The sequence below is a fragment of the Tinamus guttatus genome, unplaced genomic scaffold, assembly GCF_059628265.1.
Source record: "Tinamus guttatus ecotype Peru unplaced genomic scaffold, ASM5962826v1 Tinamus_guttatus_pri_ptg000018l, whole genome shotgun sequence".
NCBI lineage: Eukaryota > Metazoa > Chordata > Aves > Tinamiformes > Tinamidae > Tinamus > Tinamus guttatus.
In genome coordinates, this window is record NW_028288552.1 from 3,345,399 (window position 1) to 3,363,652 (window position 18,254).

General features: G+C 36.7%; 1 protein-coding gene across 5 annotated transcripts in view; it reads left to right on the plus strand.

The window, feature by feature from the left end:
* PTPRZ1 (protein tyrosine phosphatase receptor type Z1) overlaps positions 1-18,254 on the plus strand; it is a 126,307-nt gene that overhangs the window by 60,546 nt on the left and 47,507 nt on the right. For all 5 annotated transcript variants that reach the window (XM_088523792.1, XM_088523799.1, XM_088523806.1 and 2 more), the window contains exons 3-8: positions 5,854-6,033; positions 7,872-8,023; positions 9,431-9,526; positions 9,785-9,851; positions 12,453-12,610; positions 13,182-13,332. In XM_088523792.1, coding sequence (XP_088379918.1) covers positions 5,854-6,033; positions 7,872-8,023; positions 9,431-9,526; positions 9,785-9,851; positions 12,453-12,610; positions 13,182-13,332 — 804 coding nt within the window. The remainder of the gene's footprint in view (positions 1-5,853; positions 6,034-7,871; positions 8,024-9,430; positions 9,527-9,784; positions 9,852-12,452; positions 12,611-13,181; positions 13,333-18,254) is intronic.

Genomic DNA, 18,254 nt, shown 5'->3' on the forward strand with positions numbered 1-18,254 from the left:
GTGATAAGGTCTCCTGTTAGCTTCCTCTTCTCCAGAATAAATAATCCCAGCTGCTTCAGATGCTCCTTATAAGTCATGTGCTCCAGAATCACATGATGGAAGAAAAAAAATATGATGAAAAAGGGAGTAAGAACAAGTAGAAGAAAAAATCAATCTCTCTTTTCTTTCCTCTACAACAAAAACCATAGGATTAGCATCACTTTAACTTGTGAAATATAAGTGAGGTAGGAGCAGTAGAAAGTGTGAATCAGACTTACAATTATTTCTGCACTACCCCTCATTTTACTCAAGCTATATTGCCAGTTTTAGATGCCAGTATACCTGGCAATGGATAAGACCTGAGTTTTGAACTAAAACTATTTGTAATAGTATTGTTTTTAGCCTTTCAGTATTTCAAAGCGTATGTCTACAAAGTATGGCTTCTTCCCCTAGACATATGTTTAAAGCATTTCTTTTTCTGTAACTGTCCTTACCCTTAAGGCTTCTTACAGTTCTTCAGGGCACACATGCAAAGTGTACCTTCATTCACAAGAAACATGATCCTAATGAGACCTACGAATGCAAACTCTGCTGTCAAAACAACACTTAACAAAAGGCAGTGGTCCAAGGAATACTTGTCTCTTCACTTTTCTGACATCATTATTAGTCCCACAAAGCCAAAGCTTTATTATTAACATTCTGCTTCTTCAGAAACTATATCTATGTTCAGTAAGAAGAGGAGGTGCGGAGTATTTGTTTCATGCATTTAGAATCAGATTTCTTTGGTTTGAGGTTTATATTTTATGTCCTTTGCGTATATATCCTCCAGTGATTTAAAAGGACATCTTTCATTTTAAGTAGATTATTTATACCATACAATCATCACTGGTGCATGGTAGTAAGCAGTTATACTCGCAGAGAGATTTAAAGCCACATGGACAAATGCCCTGTAGTATTTCAGCACTGAGAAACGCCTCTCCTGGCAAGCTGCAGAGGGGACCACAGCCCACACAGCTTCACGGCTCTCTCTTTCAACTTGCTTAGGCTACTGACACCCAGAATTGCTTGACAGATGCATTTCTTTCAAGCTCTTTCAATTTCCTTTAACAAAGGACAGAAGTTTCTGTCAGCAGATAGGAGCTGAGCATGCAGCGAGGACTGGTCTCATCACAGAGCTGAGATCAGCGTAGCTAGGGATGAGTCACAGAGCTGCGTATGAATAATTTCTAGAAAAAAATTAAAAGGTAGAAGAAAATTTGTGGACATTCTGTCCTGAGCAAGAAGAGGTGTTACACGATAAGCAGTCTTCCATGTATCCCATAATCGACTGTATTCAGATGCATTTTCATTCACTGTGAATTGTCAGCTCCTTTTTGGAGCTGACAGCTTTGACAAACATTGCTTTCTCTGCACACGGTTCAAGTTGTGTCATGCACATTTTTATTCTTCTCAGGTTTCCTTTTGAACAAAGCACAGTTTGGGGGAATTTGTTTTCAAAGCTCAGTTCCAACAGTATTTTTCAAAATTCTATTATAACACCTACAGTAAAACAATCCAATCTTGTTAAAAACGCTTGGCTTTCTGCAAGTCATGTAAACTACAGCAGTTTCACCACCTGCTGCCTACAGTGGGTGCATTTACAATAACACTCTAGAACAAAAGTGGACTTCCAAAGCAAATCTCCTGCCTACTCCCCGCTTACCAGACGTTTGGTTCAGAAGTTTTTCAAAGTGTGACTTGTCTTTGTCGCAAGTTGTGACAAGGTATGACTTGGATCCACCTCAGCTGAAATTAAACAGGAAATGTGCACCTAGTTGCTAATGGGCATTCAGCCTGTGGGACCACACAGAGCTGGTCTTGGAGATAAAAATCTTCTGAAATAATGCGGGCATCCGGTCCACAGCCCCTGCCCCTCTGTTTCGCTCTGTTAATCCACTTCTATTGGTTTCCAATATTTGCTGATATAGACACAACCAATATCTGCTCCATCACTTGCAGGATTTATGCAAACAAAATGCATTTTACTTTTCAAATATATTTTGAACCATCATGATGAAACTCCAGTTCCTTCTGGAATTATCTGTATTTCTATTCTAGACAGGAGCCTGATTATGTTTAACTATGAAAGGCTCTGGTCCTTTCATAATGATACAACTTCTCAGTAGTTACGTAATTGATGATGCTCTTGAGCTAAGGAATGAACTTGGAATCTTGGTCCTCATCAGTGTGCTCAGTATCATCTTCCTACAGTGTCTTCTACTTAGAGAAGTTTTTGCATCATACTTGCCAAAAAGAGCTTCCATATTGCCAGAGTTACTCCCGCTCAGATGCCAAGATCATTGTGTATAATGCTGGAACTGTAGGCAATAATATTTTCCTTCACTTATTTAGTTTTTCAGTTGCACCAACTGCTGGATCACAAAGAAGAAAATTGATCAAAAGTTGTTAAATACTTATTCAAATTAAAAAATAATCACTGATCTGGCAGGGGGAGGTATTTAATTTGTCTTAACAGTGGGACAGTGGGATGTCTTCTTTCTTGTCTTTTGCAACTGTGAAAGTACTTTTATTTTTGTATGATTTTGCTTAACATTCATATAACTACAATAGTATTTTTCTTTTTGTCAATCGGAGAATAGCAGAAACCATATTTGCATCTCCTTCATATATATTACACACAGATTAGCCTCTTGCTGTATCTACTGACAAGTGTATTACAACATGTAATTACATGAAGATCACTTTTCTAAAATTTTCTTTGGGGCAGAAGAATTTGCAGATGCCATAAAATTTCAGTAAAGGGCAAACTGAAAAGCTCTTTATGAAAGGGGTACTTTTTATATACAATAAGTTGCTTGACTAATTTGTCATTGTTTCTGCATAGAAGAAAATGTAGAATATTATCAAATCTTTTTTTTTTTTTTTTTTTAGTAAGCCCACCTCAGAGGATTGAGGCCATATAGGGAGACAGGAAATAATGTTCTTCATCAGACCATGACTTCTCCACTTTCTTTATGGCAATATTAACAATTCTTCACATCCAGAATGAAAAAAACAAACTTTCCCAAGTAGACAACAGGCATTGCTGCTGCCAGCCTACAGCTGGCATCCTGAATAACTCCACATACCTTGACTCAGGACGCTGTGATGGATTATAGTGCTTGACACAACACTGTCTTCTGGGATGTGTGAAAATTATTATTGCAGTCATTAGCTTTCCACTAGGGATTTGTTGTATTATGTGCTAAGGCACAGATAGTAATAAGACTACTGAGTCAAAGAATTTGCATTCTATGTAATAAAACCTGAAATACAAAATATGAGGCTAGGAAAAGTGGAAGGAGATTATCATTTCTTTTAGTTTGTTTGTTTAAATGAACTTCACAGTGAATAGTGGAGTATTTAAAAGGAAAGTACAAACTTGGGAAAATTTTTATGCACCAAAATAAACATGTAAGAAAGTGCAAAAAAGTGCAGCAGTGAGAGAGAGAGAAACAAGGAGGACTCTTGGTCAATTACAGTGTCACTGGTGGAGAGAGCAGAATAAGGGAGACGCATGTTGGAAAAAGATTCATGGTGATAATCCTAAAGGAGAGCTTGCAGGTGGGGAGAGGGATTGGAGAGGTCAATGGAAGGAGAGAGGAGATTGCTCCTCCCTGGGGAAAGCTGCAGGAACCTCTGGAAACCGTGGGCTGTGACAAAAGGAAGGAGTGAAAGAGGCACCACACAGAGGGGGGAACTCAGGCTGACTTCTGAGGGATGGCACTGGGCAGCTAACCAGGCCAAAAACGCCCTCCGAAATGACAGGGAGGGGCCTGAAGAATCTGCTGCAGCTTGGAAAATTACTGAGCTGGCTGAAGCCAAGCATGGAAACAAGGACCCGTCTGAAAGGACACAAGGGGCAGGCTGAGAATTGCGTACAAATGCTTGTTACTTCTGTTCTGCCTGACCCTATCTGAAAGCTCTCTTGTATAAAAAGTTAAGTATTCTAGCTCATATTCAAATAAATTTGGATTTATTGGGTTTAAAAGAAAGACATTTGTAATTGTGATATTTGCCATATGAGATCTTAGCAGATTAATCTCCAAGTTTTGGTTGACTTGGTCTCAAAATCTATTCAGGGAAGCTTTTGAGAGAGAAAGGTGAATATTGTTAGCTGCTCTTTTCTTATGACAAATACAGTAGAAATCAGAATCTTACATTTTTCACCCAGGTGATAAACTATACTTCATAGTTAATGTCCAAGAAAAGCATTATTTGAGGAGGAGCTGGGAAACTTATACAGTGTGATATTCCCAAGGGTAGAAATACAGAGTCATAATCCACAGCTGCAGGAAACTTGGATTCATAATATTGCAACTAAAATTCATTTTGGTTCCCTTGAATGTTATGCCTAACAGTTTCTTCTGCTCCCATTTGAAAGGCATAAAAGAGTTTACATATCATCTGACCTGCGGTACTTCTGGTTTGGCAAGGTGATATTGGTAACTTGTTTTACTCAATATTTCTTGAATAATTTAGCTCAGCTTTGTTTCTAGGTAGCTAACTATCCAGATGAGCATCTTGTATTACTGCTTATTGTCATGGTTACAGCATTGGCTGCATCTGGTCTCCTTTTCTGAGTTTTCTGTGTGCAATATGAGGCCTGTTGTTGCCTGGGGTACAATACAGCAAATCTTCTGCTAAACAGACTGGGATGTACTACAGCAGCCTATAAATGAGCACTGCCTCGTTTAAGCCTATCTAACAGCCTTCAAATGTGTACCTTTGATGCATTAATATTAGCTCTTAACTGCTTGATACCGAAAGCGTTTTATATTTTTGTATGTCTGTACAGTCAACCTTTGATTGTAATTAGACTCTTGAAGTGTTACCAGAAAAAAAAAAATTATATGGTGGTGTGTGTGTATGTAAAACAAAAATGTAATATTATGTATACTACTGTATTATACAAATACATAATCAAAAGATTCTCAGAACAGCTCTGAACCCATCGCACTGATACCTTGAATACCTGAACATTTTCCATAGAAAATTTTGGTGTAATTCAAGGACTTGCAGCTTGTGTCCATTTTGTCTGTGTATAAAATTGTCTGCAGTGAAATACTGTGATGATCCCTGTGCTCTGGTAAATGTACCCTACTGAAGTGCAAAGCTTCCCATCCGCTCTTGCCTGGTTGTAGAGAAACGTCTGAAGAGCTTAAGAACAGGGTCCTCTATGGGCAAAGGCAGGCCATATGTCCACACACTTTAGCCATTGCATTGCTAACCTTTTCCCTTTTGAAATCACTTTTCCTTCTTTCATTTGCATAAATATATTTTAAAGATCTTACTAGTTTTGTTTATTTAAAGATCTTATTGGTGGATTGACTTTCATGGACAGAAACAATGTTGGAAACATTCTGGTGATAAAAAGAGCTGTCCAGAAAGGAAGATTTTGCAGCAGTTACCAAAGATTTTTGAATTATAATTAGTTTGATCTGAAAATATATTTCATTCCTCTTTTGTATTGTTGCATACAGTGTGTACATTTTTCTGTTTTCTTCTTTCTCTGTGGATTCATGATCTTATATGCTTCACTTTTAAAATGGTCAAAAGGTGGTCTAATTCTGAAAGTTAGGGTGCAAGTTTTCTGTGCTGAGTTATTATGTTGCTCATAAGGCCTAAGAAGGAAGTGTTCTGATCACATATTATAAACTGTATCTTAACATTCAAATATATATATATTCCTACATATAATTTTATACTTTATATATATATACACACACACATATATATACATACAAGTTTTAAAGAGTTTATAAGAACCAGTTTAGGTTTTAAATGTCCCATTCAATGCATGTAACTATTTATTCCAAATAATGTCATTTCTAGGAACTTTGAACCAAAAGAACTGGGGAAAGAAATATTCATCCTGCAATGGTGCCAGACAATCTCCTATTAATATAGATGAAGATCTTACCCAAGTAAATGTGAATCTGAAGAAACTTAAATTCCATGGGTGGGAAAAGGAAACTTTGGAAGACACATTCATTCACAATACTGGAAAAACAGGTAAAGGATTCAGATTTCATGTGCAGATTTGAATGAGTCAGAAAATTGATATAGGACAGGTAAGCCAAGGACTTTAATGTTTTTTCATTTTCTGTTTTATTTTTCCATAACATTTGTGTTTCTAAGTACATCCATAAAAGCAAAGCAAAACAAAACAAACAGATGATAGCAGTGGTCAAGTGTAATAGAGAAGTTACTAAAACAGAAAAAAAAGAAAAAAAGAAAAAAAAAGGAAATATATGCACAAAAAGAAGGAAATATATGCACAAATAGAACCAGAGCAATCACATGATTACTATCATCTCATCATGAGTACTTTATTGACTCTAAACAGTAATTTATCATTTGCCACAAAATGATTACTACTATTATATATGTAGAATATTTAATGAGAGTGGAAAAAAATGATACTCATACTTTTTTAAAGTATGAGTAAATTAATCATCTAGAAGCTCTTCATGGACTAGCTGTGGTTTCAAATATGGAGGATGGAATTCAATTCACCTGTCTTTAGACGTCTGTAATTAGACCCTTGCATCTAAATTACTCACATTATAGTGCAAGAATTAAAATAGGTGCTTTGATGATCCAATGGTCTAATCTATCATAGAAATGTATTTTAGGAAGAGATGAATTATGCCTACAAATGCCTACTTTAAATTACTGCAAAAGAAGCTTCTGGTGGCATTTGCGTTGCCAAATGAATCTTTTTACAACCGCTTTGCTGTATAAATCTAGAATAGTACCGTGAATTGCTTGTTTGGAAGCACTTTGTTTCAGGAATAAGCATGGAGTAAGAAATCTCTTAATGATCATTGCCAAGCTTCTACTAGATACTGTAGGAGCGATTGACTAGCCATTTTATTTTGTTTTAGTGTCATTGTTCCTGGTTTCTGTTCTTCGTACCATCAAGTACTTCCTACACAGTGCTCAAGAAATTGTTTATGCCCCTCTTGTCCTTCTAGCTGAGATAAATAGTTCATTTCTCCTTAAATGAGAGCTCTGAGTTCTGAGTCTTTAAAGACTTAAAAGTGATCAGAGCTTTTCCTCCCCTTTCAGATATTATAAAGGGAACTGCTAAGCCCTTCTGTTAAATTTGTCTTCAAGGTCTTGAGAGGAGGAATGAGACTGCAATCCACTTACACTGTTTTAGCAAGAGGTCAAACAATTCACAGTCCACAGAGGTGGAAAAGCCAAATGTGGAGTTTAAGTCTTTCCCACTCTTCTAATTCCCTGCAGTAAAAAAATGCTCAGTCTTTTAACAATTTGCATACTGCTACTACAGCCTGGTGAAGACTTGTCATCACCTATTTCCATGCCAAAATGTTTTACAACTAGGGCTCTCACAGACAGGACAGTCTTCCTTGTAACTGGATAAAATTTTCATTTGTAGTTTTGCCTCCCAATATGTATCTAGAATTAAAATTAGTGGCAGATGTCTCTTTTCCTTACAACCACATATGCTTTCAGGAAGCATTATATTTTAGGGATTTCTTTTCTTAGAGGGACATTTTCATGACTAAGCTATTTTTTATGAGCTTAGGTTTAGTGTGATTCTGTGGCTAGTTTCAGATGACAGGGGTTTGTAAAAATATTTTACTTCATTGGATAGTTATTTCATGACTTGCAACATGAATAAAAATGAAATATATTAAGTCAATATTAACACCCCTTTTACTTGGTTTAGATAATCAGCTTTCCATGAAATTGCTTATGGACTGCAGAAAAAGAACCTTAAAATATTTCCCTATTTTTTACCTTATTTCGCTAACGTCATAGGTGCCTTGGCTGGCTTTTATATTGACCGTCCTTTTCTCTCTGTCTCTCTTTATCTTCAGTGGAAGTTAACCTGACAAATGATTACTATGTAAGTGGAGGTGGCTTAGACACAATATTTAAAGCAAGCAAGATCACATTTCACTGGGGAAAATGCAACATATCATCTGATGGGTCAGAACATAGTTTGGAAGGCAGAAAATTTCCTCTTGAGGTAAGGTACAGAATAGATTTTAAGGAAGTGACTATCTGCTGATGTCACAATGTTTATTTAATAACTTTATCACATATTTAAAGGCTATTTCTGTGTATAATCATCACAAATCAAAATTAATATTTAAATGATATATGATTTGAACACAAAAATGTGAGGCACACTGAAGATGTTTAACTGTGCATTTTCACACATGCATTTTAAGAGTGCATTACAGGTTGCTCCAGCTAATCTGATAAAGGCCAAACTCCCCATAACAGTTAAACTCCTTAGAGCCCATCTTATTGTACAGTAAAGGATTATTTGAAGAGCAGAGGCGCTTTCTCAGAGCTGGCCCACTGTAGGGAGTCATTAGGAGCGAGGAGCCGCTGCGCTGCATGGAGACAAAGCCTTTGCCAAGCTTGGACCCAGGAGCTAGAAGACCAGCCAGGAGCCAACGCATGAGAGAAGCTCAGGGATCCTGTTGAGTTCCTGGTGCTGCTAAGGATTCTCCAGTTGGTTGCTTCTCCCACAGACATAGGATGCTTCCTCCCAGCTTGCAGGGAGAATGCAAAGGAGGAGAGGAGCAGCTTTTGATGAGTTCTGTGCCATGGGGATGCTCTGATTGTAGACTCTTAACCCTCAAAGAGGCTGTATGCTGACATTTAGACCAAAAAGTGCAGCTGTGGCACCCAACCATGCTGCTCCTCACTCAAAGCACTGTTGGTGTTGGAGCAAAGCAGTGAGGCTGTGGTGGTCTCTTCCTCTGCTCCATGGAGAGCTGTGGCCATCACGCTGCCCTGCCTCAGAGCCATTGTAAAATTTCCTGCCAAGGCATCAAGCAGAAGATGCTGCTCCATTACTGTCTCATGAAAAGACAGCAGGAATAGCAAACTTTTGCCTTGTATCTGTGACCTTGCATGAGAAGGGATTTACCAGCTGCAACAGAGGCAGCTAGACTGGCACCAATGCCCAGGACTTCACTTAAATGAGGTCCCAGAATATCTGGCAATTTTTTATTACCATTACTTCTCTAAATTTACTCTGAGACAGGTTCTATACGGAAATTCGGCCTTGTTGTAACTTATGAGATGATTTCCCCTGACTTAGAGACTAACCTCTAAATCAGATGTCCAATATAAGCTAGTTATCTGGACTTACTGTGTGGTTGATGGCAAATGACATGCTCCTTGAAAGGATAGTTCCTGCAAACTTAATGGTCTTCTAAAACTAAAAAGTCCATAGGCAGGTAAAAACTGATTAATTCCATTCTGAATCTTTGATAATGCATGTGAGACATACAACAAATCCATGTACTCATAGTAAACTCATTGCTTGAAGATTTTTCTCAGACTAGGAGTATAAGTAACTGTATTGTTTTTAATATGTATTTTATATATGTAAAATTTGAATATGTTTTATTTGCAGATGCAAATCTACTGCTATGATGCAGATCAGTTTACAAATTTTGAAGAGGCAATCAAAGGAAATGGAAAGTTAAGAGCTTTATCAGTTTTGTTTGAGGTAAACAAAATATTTCTTTGTGGCATTAAATAAGCTTTAAAATGTAGCAGATGTTCAAACTGAATTTAACTAGTTCCAATGTATGATCAGTGAGTCAAAAATTTGCATGTTTTCCTAATTTATTTTCACAAAAAAAAAATCAGACAAACATGCTTGTTTTGCTTTATCTAAACTATAGTTTTCATGGTAAAATGTGACCTTCTATTTTTTCATAAAGCCTGTTTTGAAAAAAAAAAAAATACAATTTCTTTTTAACAGATTGGGCCAGAAGACAATCCGGATTACAATCCAATAATTAATGGAGTAGATAGTGTTAGTCGTTTTGGTAAGTTTATTCCTATGATTTATTGATTATTGATTAGACTAAATTAATTTCAGCATAATTATGAAAACTGTCTTGAAGGGGTTGTTGTATGAAGATTGCTAAAGCTTAGCTGAATATATGTTATTAGAAACAAAAATATTTATTTATTTAACTTACTCCAAAGCTGAAAATATTTGTATTAACAACAGTAGGTATAGATGAATAAATACAACTATCACAAGGAATTTACCACACTCTAAATGCTGATTTATTTTGTGGTGTTTCTTAGTAAAACATTTCTGAATTTCGTATACTGTAAGAAGGCAAATAACACCATTGGAGCAATCAAAGATGTACCTTACAAGCGTTAGCTATATGAATATTAGCATTCTGTACAATCTGTGGAGGTCCAGCCAGACCTCACTGTCCACTCATCTAATCCACACTTCCTAAGCTTCCCCATGAGGATGCTATGGATGATGGTGTCAAAAGCCTTGCTGAAGTCAAGGTAGACAACATCCACAGCTCTCTCATCATCCATCCAGTCCGTCATCCCATTGTAGAAGGCTATCTGGGCTTATTTCTAACTCAGTATCATGGTCGCTTCATAGAAAAATATGAATGTGAGCTGTCTTCAGCAGGAATATTTTTTGCATCATGGCCATAATCCTAAATAAAGAGCTTACTTTGTCTCAGTTTCCCTATACTTAAGAATATTTGTGTTTTGTAAAATCCTTTAAGATTGATGAGTTTAAAGTATTAAGGCTATTAGTGTCCTTATCTTAAGAGTTTTTGAAGGAATGATGCTAAAATTGCAGTTGATCTTGTCCAGGGTAAAAAAAAAAAAAAAAAAAAAAAGATCAATAAATATTGCGAGGACTAACTTTTCTAATTTACAGGGGAGCTGGGCATGTAGGCATGGAAAGCAGTTAGAATTCACTGTCTTTGAGAGTCTTCTTATATGAAACACAAAGAAGAAAGTGTATTTCATCAAGGCAGATGCTGTCCCCCCACAGCCCTGGGTAGGAGCTATAAAACTATAGACACCAAGACTCAAAACACAGCTAGTACGTGGCACTTCAGCACTGAGCAAAATATGATTTTTTTGAGTAAAACGTAAATTAGGTCTGAAAATTCAGGTCATGAATAAATCAAGTTGTTCATCCTCAAGAAACACGTATAGCACATGATCTGTCCTTGTCTGCTATATAAGTGATCTATCCTTGTCAGTCATATCTTCTGTTTTGCATATTTGAATTAGAGTTCTCAAGCTCGATAGAGGAACTGTTCCTTCTAGATATACTGTCTGTTTCTCGTAATTCTTTGTAGATATTTGGCTTTAGATTGTTAATCACATTAAATGGCATTTTAAATCCAAAGGTGCAAAGTTCATAGCAGGTTTCTTAGTATAAATGAGAACTCTCATGTCCCTAAGTCTCTGTCTAAAGTGGTTAGACATTCATTTTGGTTGAAGGAGGAATGCAGTAGGTAGACACGTAACAATAACAGCTAAAATCTGAAGATGACTAACAGGCAAATGGCAGAAATAGGAGTGCTTAGCTCAACACTGCTATACTTTTCCCTTTCATTATATCTGGCTGAGAGAGAGGGGAAGAGCTTAACTCAGTGCAACAAGAGTTGCACTCTACAAAAAAGAAAAAATCAATTATTAATAATAAATTGCTGATGTAATTCATTGTTCTTGCTAAATTTAGAAGGGATTATGAAGGCAAGAACTGGTCAAAACTCCAACCAAGGGTTTTAAGAAGAAATATAGCTGGAAAACCACAAGTCAACAGTATTGGAATATTAATATTCATTTATTTCAAGATGTAAATAATAAATACTATTTTGGAAGCATCCGTCAATAAAACAGATCCTTGATAATTGCCCTGAAATTAAAAATACAATCATAAGAATATGGAGTTGGCATTTTCTGGATAGATGCTCTGCTCCTCCTCAGGCACAGTCCCATTTGACCAGGTAAACTGATGGCCTGAAAAAAAGTGACATTATTTTTCCCAGGACAATAAAGAGCTTTTCACCGTATTATCACTATTTTAAAACTACCTGATCTGCAGAAATGATGCTTTTATAGACGGGAGTGATACAGTTCTAATATGGTGATATTTCCCCAGGCAGTGAGTTTCTGCAGAGACTAAGATCCTGTGAGATGCAACAGCTTGACCAAATTTAGGAAGCATTTGAGAGCTTCTCATGAGACCTTGTGCAAGGATTTAAATGTTTCTTTTTTTCTTTGAAGTTCTTTGGTGAGATGAAGATTTGGCATCTCAGACATGTGCCAGTACAGTTACCAATGAGGGAGTCATGGGGAAACAGTGAATTGGTTACTTTATTACTGATGTAATTTATTAGGTTTTCTCAACTACACAAAATTGTTATTGAACAATATTTACTAAAACTGTGAACGATGTTTACTCAAAACAGACAGAAAAAGCCAAGTAATTTGCTTGTATACCAATCTCCCTGGAAGCCAAATTTTGAATAGATTGAAAATTAGCCTGTTTCCATAACAGAAGCTTGTTTAGAGAGTTGTAGTTCTATTTATTCAGTGTTTCTGCAATGTTTTAATTGTATGACTATGAAGATTTTTTTTTTCAGGAAAGCAGGCTGCCTTAGAGCCATTTATTTTGCTGAACCTTTTACCAAACACAACAGACAAGTATTACACATATAATGGATCTTTATCAGCTCCTCCCTGCTCTGAAACGGTTGAATGGATTGTGTTTAAAGATACCATCACCATTTCTGAAGACCAGGTAATATATTTAATATGTTAAATCCACAATTGTTCTTAACTCCAGAGAAAAAACAGTTTTTATGTATGTGTTAAAAGCTCATGGTGTTCATTACCAGACCAACAACCTGACATTTCTTTTATCTAGATTTTTTTATGAAGCCATTAAATCTAGCTATATCATCTATCTTTATACCAGTACATTGTTAAAATGAGTTATCTTTTGCCTTGTTGAGAACTAGATTCTGAGTCATTCCTTTCCTTCCAGGACTTCCTAACTTCCATGTACTTCCTAACTACACAGGCTATTTCAGCTTTTGGTTTATATTAAGAGCATAAAACACTCTTTCCATATTCCCCAGGCTAACTGGTGGTGAAAGGGTCAGGAATCGCTCCAGCAGCAAACTAGAAAGAGGGAATCGAGGTGGAGTAATGATTCACTGCTGGTACAGACCAAAAAAGGTTCAGTACTGCCTAAGAGAAATCAGTTGGGAGAGTTTACACAACAGTTCTTCCCTCGGGTTTTGCCTGTTACTGGAATCTAGTTAATTTGCTATGACTTCTGACATTTCTTTTTTTCTCACTTTCTTTAGCTATCTGTATTCTGTGAAGTCCTTACAATGCAGCAGTCTGGCTATGTTATGCTGATGGACTATCTGCAGAACAACTTCAGAGAACAGCAATACGAGTTCTTTGGGCAAGTGTTTTCCTCTTACACTGGACAAGAAGAAATTCATGAAGCAGGTATTTATTGAACAGATATTCCTCTCTTTACCGGTGGAAAGACAATTTTAAATACAACATTCATTCTAATATCAGGATATGCATTTTAAATTGTGCAGAAAGTATCGTACTCTATTATTAGTAGTAAATCTATAACTTCAGAGGAAAAAAAACAAGCACTCATAAACATCAGATTAAATGAAGTGGAAAATTAAATGCTTGTCTTGACCAAACATTCAATAAATATCACGTCAGTTCAAGCTTTCTTGCACTGCCCTTTTCATGTGTTTCAGATCTAAACAAAGATGCTATTTCAGAGGCTACAAGAGGATTTCATTTCCCAAACCCATCTTGTTCTTAACTGTGTAATGTGGATGCTTCTCTGATAGAAACTGGAGTGAGATCACAAAATTAGTATCATCTTCAAGGTTATAGATAGGTGCAGAGAATCCTGGAAGCCAAAATCTGTTCTCTATTTACTCCAAAACCCATAACAGTGGAGGTTATATGACCAAAACAGTATGTTATGTAATGGAAAACTGGATCTAGAACTAAATATAAAAGTAGATTATTTTTATATTCATAAGCAACGGAAGAATATTCACCCTCTAGCAGTAAATACTCAGGCTGAACTGCTACTAGGATGGGAATAGGTTCTTAAACACAGTTGTACTGAACTGCAATTAATTTGATATGTACAAATGACTAAAATGTGTGGCATAAATGTTATCCAAAATGAAAACAAGCATGTTTTTATTTTAGTTTCCCTTGGTTGGGTGAATGTTGTTTCCCTTCCAGCTGGGAGGATTCCATGCATGGAACCAAGTGAGATGTCCATCATTCAGAAGTGCCCCAGGGAGCCCTGCACACTTGCGTGGTGCTTCTTTGCTTCACAGCACAGGGCAGGATGGCTTTACTGCTTCAGTCCAGAGGCGTTTCTATTTTGGCGTCAGTTTCTCATGAACTCTTCAGATATGTGCCTGTGAACCATATTTTTTCAGATTGGTCTTTGGACTTTTTATATAACACGGAGAAGGAATACAGAATTGAGCAGTTAAACATGTTATGACAAATAAACTGCTATTTCAAAATATATCTCCCACAGACATAGCTGATACTTGAAGAGAGTCCTTCCCAAAATCTCTCTCTTTAATGAAGGCCTCTGGGATGCATTAGTGTACCTCTCCTAATATCCATGCCATAGGAAAGAAATTAATCTTCTCAGTCCTTGGTAAAGCAGTCAGTCCGCGGTGAAGAAATGTCATGGGCAAAGGATTTTGAAGACAGAGACCATGACCCCTGCTGCCCTTGTAATCCACTTGTCTCATCAAAGGCTGCTTTCCCCTTAGCCTTGACCCCTTCAGCTCATGAACTGCAATAGAAAGAAGCCACTTCCAGCTGTGCCACCCTAACCTGGTTTTGTACGGAGATGGGCAAGATAATCCTGTGTATGAGGGGCCCTGCTCCCTTGCTATCATGCCATGTGATCCCTTCCTATAATTTCTGAAGGAGCTTCCCATGTGCTGTCTCACAGCAGTGTGCAAGTTAAGCTGTGGAGGAAGTTGCTTCCAACCAGGCCCACTTCTGCGTTGTAACAGAGTTTCTGCAAGTCTGCTCTGTTTTCTGTAAATTCGATATCCATAGAGATAAGGAAGGAATGTCCCAGCCTATAGACATGAGGATCCCTATCTGCATTTGGTTATACCATTGGTGGCACCTTCAGCTTCATGTAATAATTAAATGTGTTGTACACAGAAAACCAGATTCCTCTGTGTGTGCGATTAAAATTTCATACTTAGCATATCAAGAGCACAGAATTTTTCTTTTACTATAGTTTCCAGTTTCAAGGTAGACAATAAGCTTTTTCACAGTTGACTGATAGACTTGTATAACAGAGAACAAAAGGGTTTCAATCTACCGAGTTTAAGAAAAAGTGCTCTGCACTCACATCACCCTGGCAACAAACACATGTAGCATTTATTCCAAACTAGGTATTTAAAGTAAACAGACGTAGGTTAAAAACTCTTTTTTGTCCATAGGCAAGGGGAAACAGAAGAAGATCACTAAAATTTAAAATCTCCTTGATTATATATATTTCACATGTATCTTCATATTTGTATGCACTATATATCTGCAACCTCATGTATGCATACATGTATAAATGTATGCACACATGGATATATAGACACAAAATACAATTACAGGATTTGTTTAATGTACAGCATTAGAAGAGCATTTATACTTTAATTTTATATTAGCATTTAATGGAAGGTAAATAAAAGCCGTAGGAATCATTAAGCTTAAATAACGAGGATTAAAAACTGTAGCATGGATAAGAGTATCTAAGAGCAAATAAATAGGTTTACATGTTTCTTATTTGATTTAACTAAGTAGTAGTAAACAGAAAATAAAAAATGAAATTCTTTTGGACAACACAGGAGAAATGGCATGAGTGGGACATGAGACTCTAGTACCTAATTGAAAAATGATTTTTGTGTTGTGAAACCTGGGAGACCTAGGTTTTCTTAGAAAGGCTAAAATCTCTCTATTCAAATAAACAAGTTTTACCAATATATTATATTTTCATGCAGAGACAAACTCAACATTTTTGGTGTGTAACAGCTGCTTTAGTGAGGACATGGGAGATATTTTGTTCTCCAAGCCCGCATACTTGGAGATACATGTCATTTTCCTATGTGATATGCATATATGTGCATATGTATGTAATAATTAGATTAAAATAACTAATCCTGACAAAGGATCCTTGATGATTCAATTATAAAAAGCTTTCTGAAATTTCAGCCCTTTATTTCCCCATCCTCACCTTGCATGAAAATCCATTTATAGCTAAAAATCATCATTTATTCCTATAAACTTGAGAACCATATACTGGGCTCATTTTTGCCCTCTGTACTATGGATAAGTGTAGAAATACAATTCTTGTTAATCTTCCTGCATTTAGTGAAGATATATACAATATGGGTTTCTTCAAGCTGAAAACTGACAATATATGTTGATATAAAATATGTCAGCATTTCCACTTACTTTGCCCGGCAAAATAGAACTGGGTAAAATACAGCAGTTATTTTCAGTAAATTGTTACGCAGCAACAGGAGTAAGGACTCAAGAACTCAAGACATTTCCTCTGGTTTAGGATACTTTTCTGCTTACATGTCGGCCTTGCCTCTTCAGCTTGATCGTGTAGGTGTAATATCCAGCGTTCCCTCTAAACTATGCTTCAGTTTATGCAAAATATGTGCCAAGCTCAGAGAAACTTAAATCCAGGTGTAATTTTATTCCTTTCTTTATTGTTATTATCCATTTTAGTGACAAAACAGTTATCTTCTCTGCTAAAAGTGCAGTCAGTTTTCTAGCAGCAAAACCTGTTTCTTTTGCAATGCTGGTTTGGCAGGAACAAAACAATTAATAGGCACTGAAATGTTTCTTAGGAGAAACAGCTCCAAAAAACTAACCCTTTACATCCCTTTAATTTCCTAAGCATCTAATTCGTATATTCATTATCAAACGATTTACAGTGTATTTGACCTCACATTAAGCACAAGGTGTGTTGAGAAAGGAATTTCTGCTTCTTTTCCAAGCAATAACGAATGGCAGTTTAAACCTTAATTTCCAAAATTAGTTCTAATACAGATTAGTTTGCTGCACTGGGCTCTACCGCATAGCCCTGTGAGTGGCTTTAGCCGACCTTGCTCAACTCAGAGAGGGTTTCTGGAAGTATATCCTTATTCTGGTGGCTCATGTCACAATATCATTCATGCCATAAGGTGAACTCTACTTAACCTTGCAAATACACAATAGACATTTAAAGTTAGAACATCTCAACCTTGTGAAGTTCTCATTGTAACAGTTGTCAGGGATCCAGGCAATTTAAACATTTATCTTAAATCTTTAGCAGTCTTTAATGAACATGTCAAATTATCTAATTAGCAGAAGTAAACATTATCTAGGATAGCTCTCATACATTTCTGTATGCATTTTCTGCCTTATTTCAACTTACCAAAGTTTCCCCCTCACCAGATCTTTATAAAAAGCCTTGTTCCCTTGTGTTCATTTGATGTCTGCATACAGAATGCTGACTGAAGAGGGAAGGAGCAGCCCAGGCAAAATGATGAGGAGACACTGAGTGGGAGGAAAAGAACAGCAGGTTGGGAAGGAAATAATATGCAGAGGAATATCATATAGGACTATTGAAAGATGATGCCCCAAAAGGAGAACAAAAGTGGAAATAACATTTCTTTTATGCTTGGGAAAAAAATAGTTTGAAGAACCAGATGGGAAAGGAGTCAAAGTGAAAGAGCAAAAAATTATAGTGGAGACAACAGCCTAAGCATAGTCAGAGATTTCAGAAAAAAAATCACTCCCGTGCAAAAACGAGAAAGGGAGGAGGGCACAGGACAGCATCAGAGAGTTTAGAATGCAAGTTTAGAACAGGGAGAAGCTTTAAGAGTTATTTTAAACACCCTCCAAAATAAATATTTGAAAAAAAAACTTTTCTAATTCTAAAATAAAGTAAAATAAAATAATAAAATCAGAGTTTAGGTCTTCCCTACTGTGGCTCAGGGTAAGAAGGGAGTTGTCTTTGCTGAGCTGATGATTTCCTTGTGCCCTCTGGTGGAAATGTGCTGGGGTAACAAGGTGAGGTAAGTTAATGGCATGTACTCGTGAGCTTATTCTTTTTAATTTGCTCTTTCTTTATATCTCTATTAATATGATTTAATGTAGTAAGTAAAATAACATATCAGATACATAGATCAATACATTCAAAGTTTGCAATCTGGCATAGCTATAGAATTCAAACTAAATTACAGAGACTAACGCTGCCTCCGCTGTTACATCTCTCTCTCACACACACACAGAGTCATAATTATCACGGCTACTCTGTCACTGACGACATGAAACTGGAGCATGGCAGAACTTCCCAG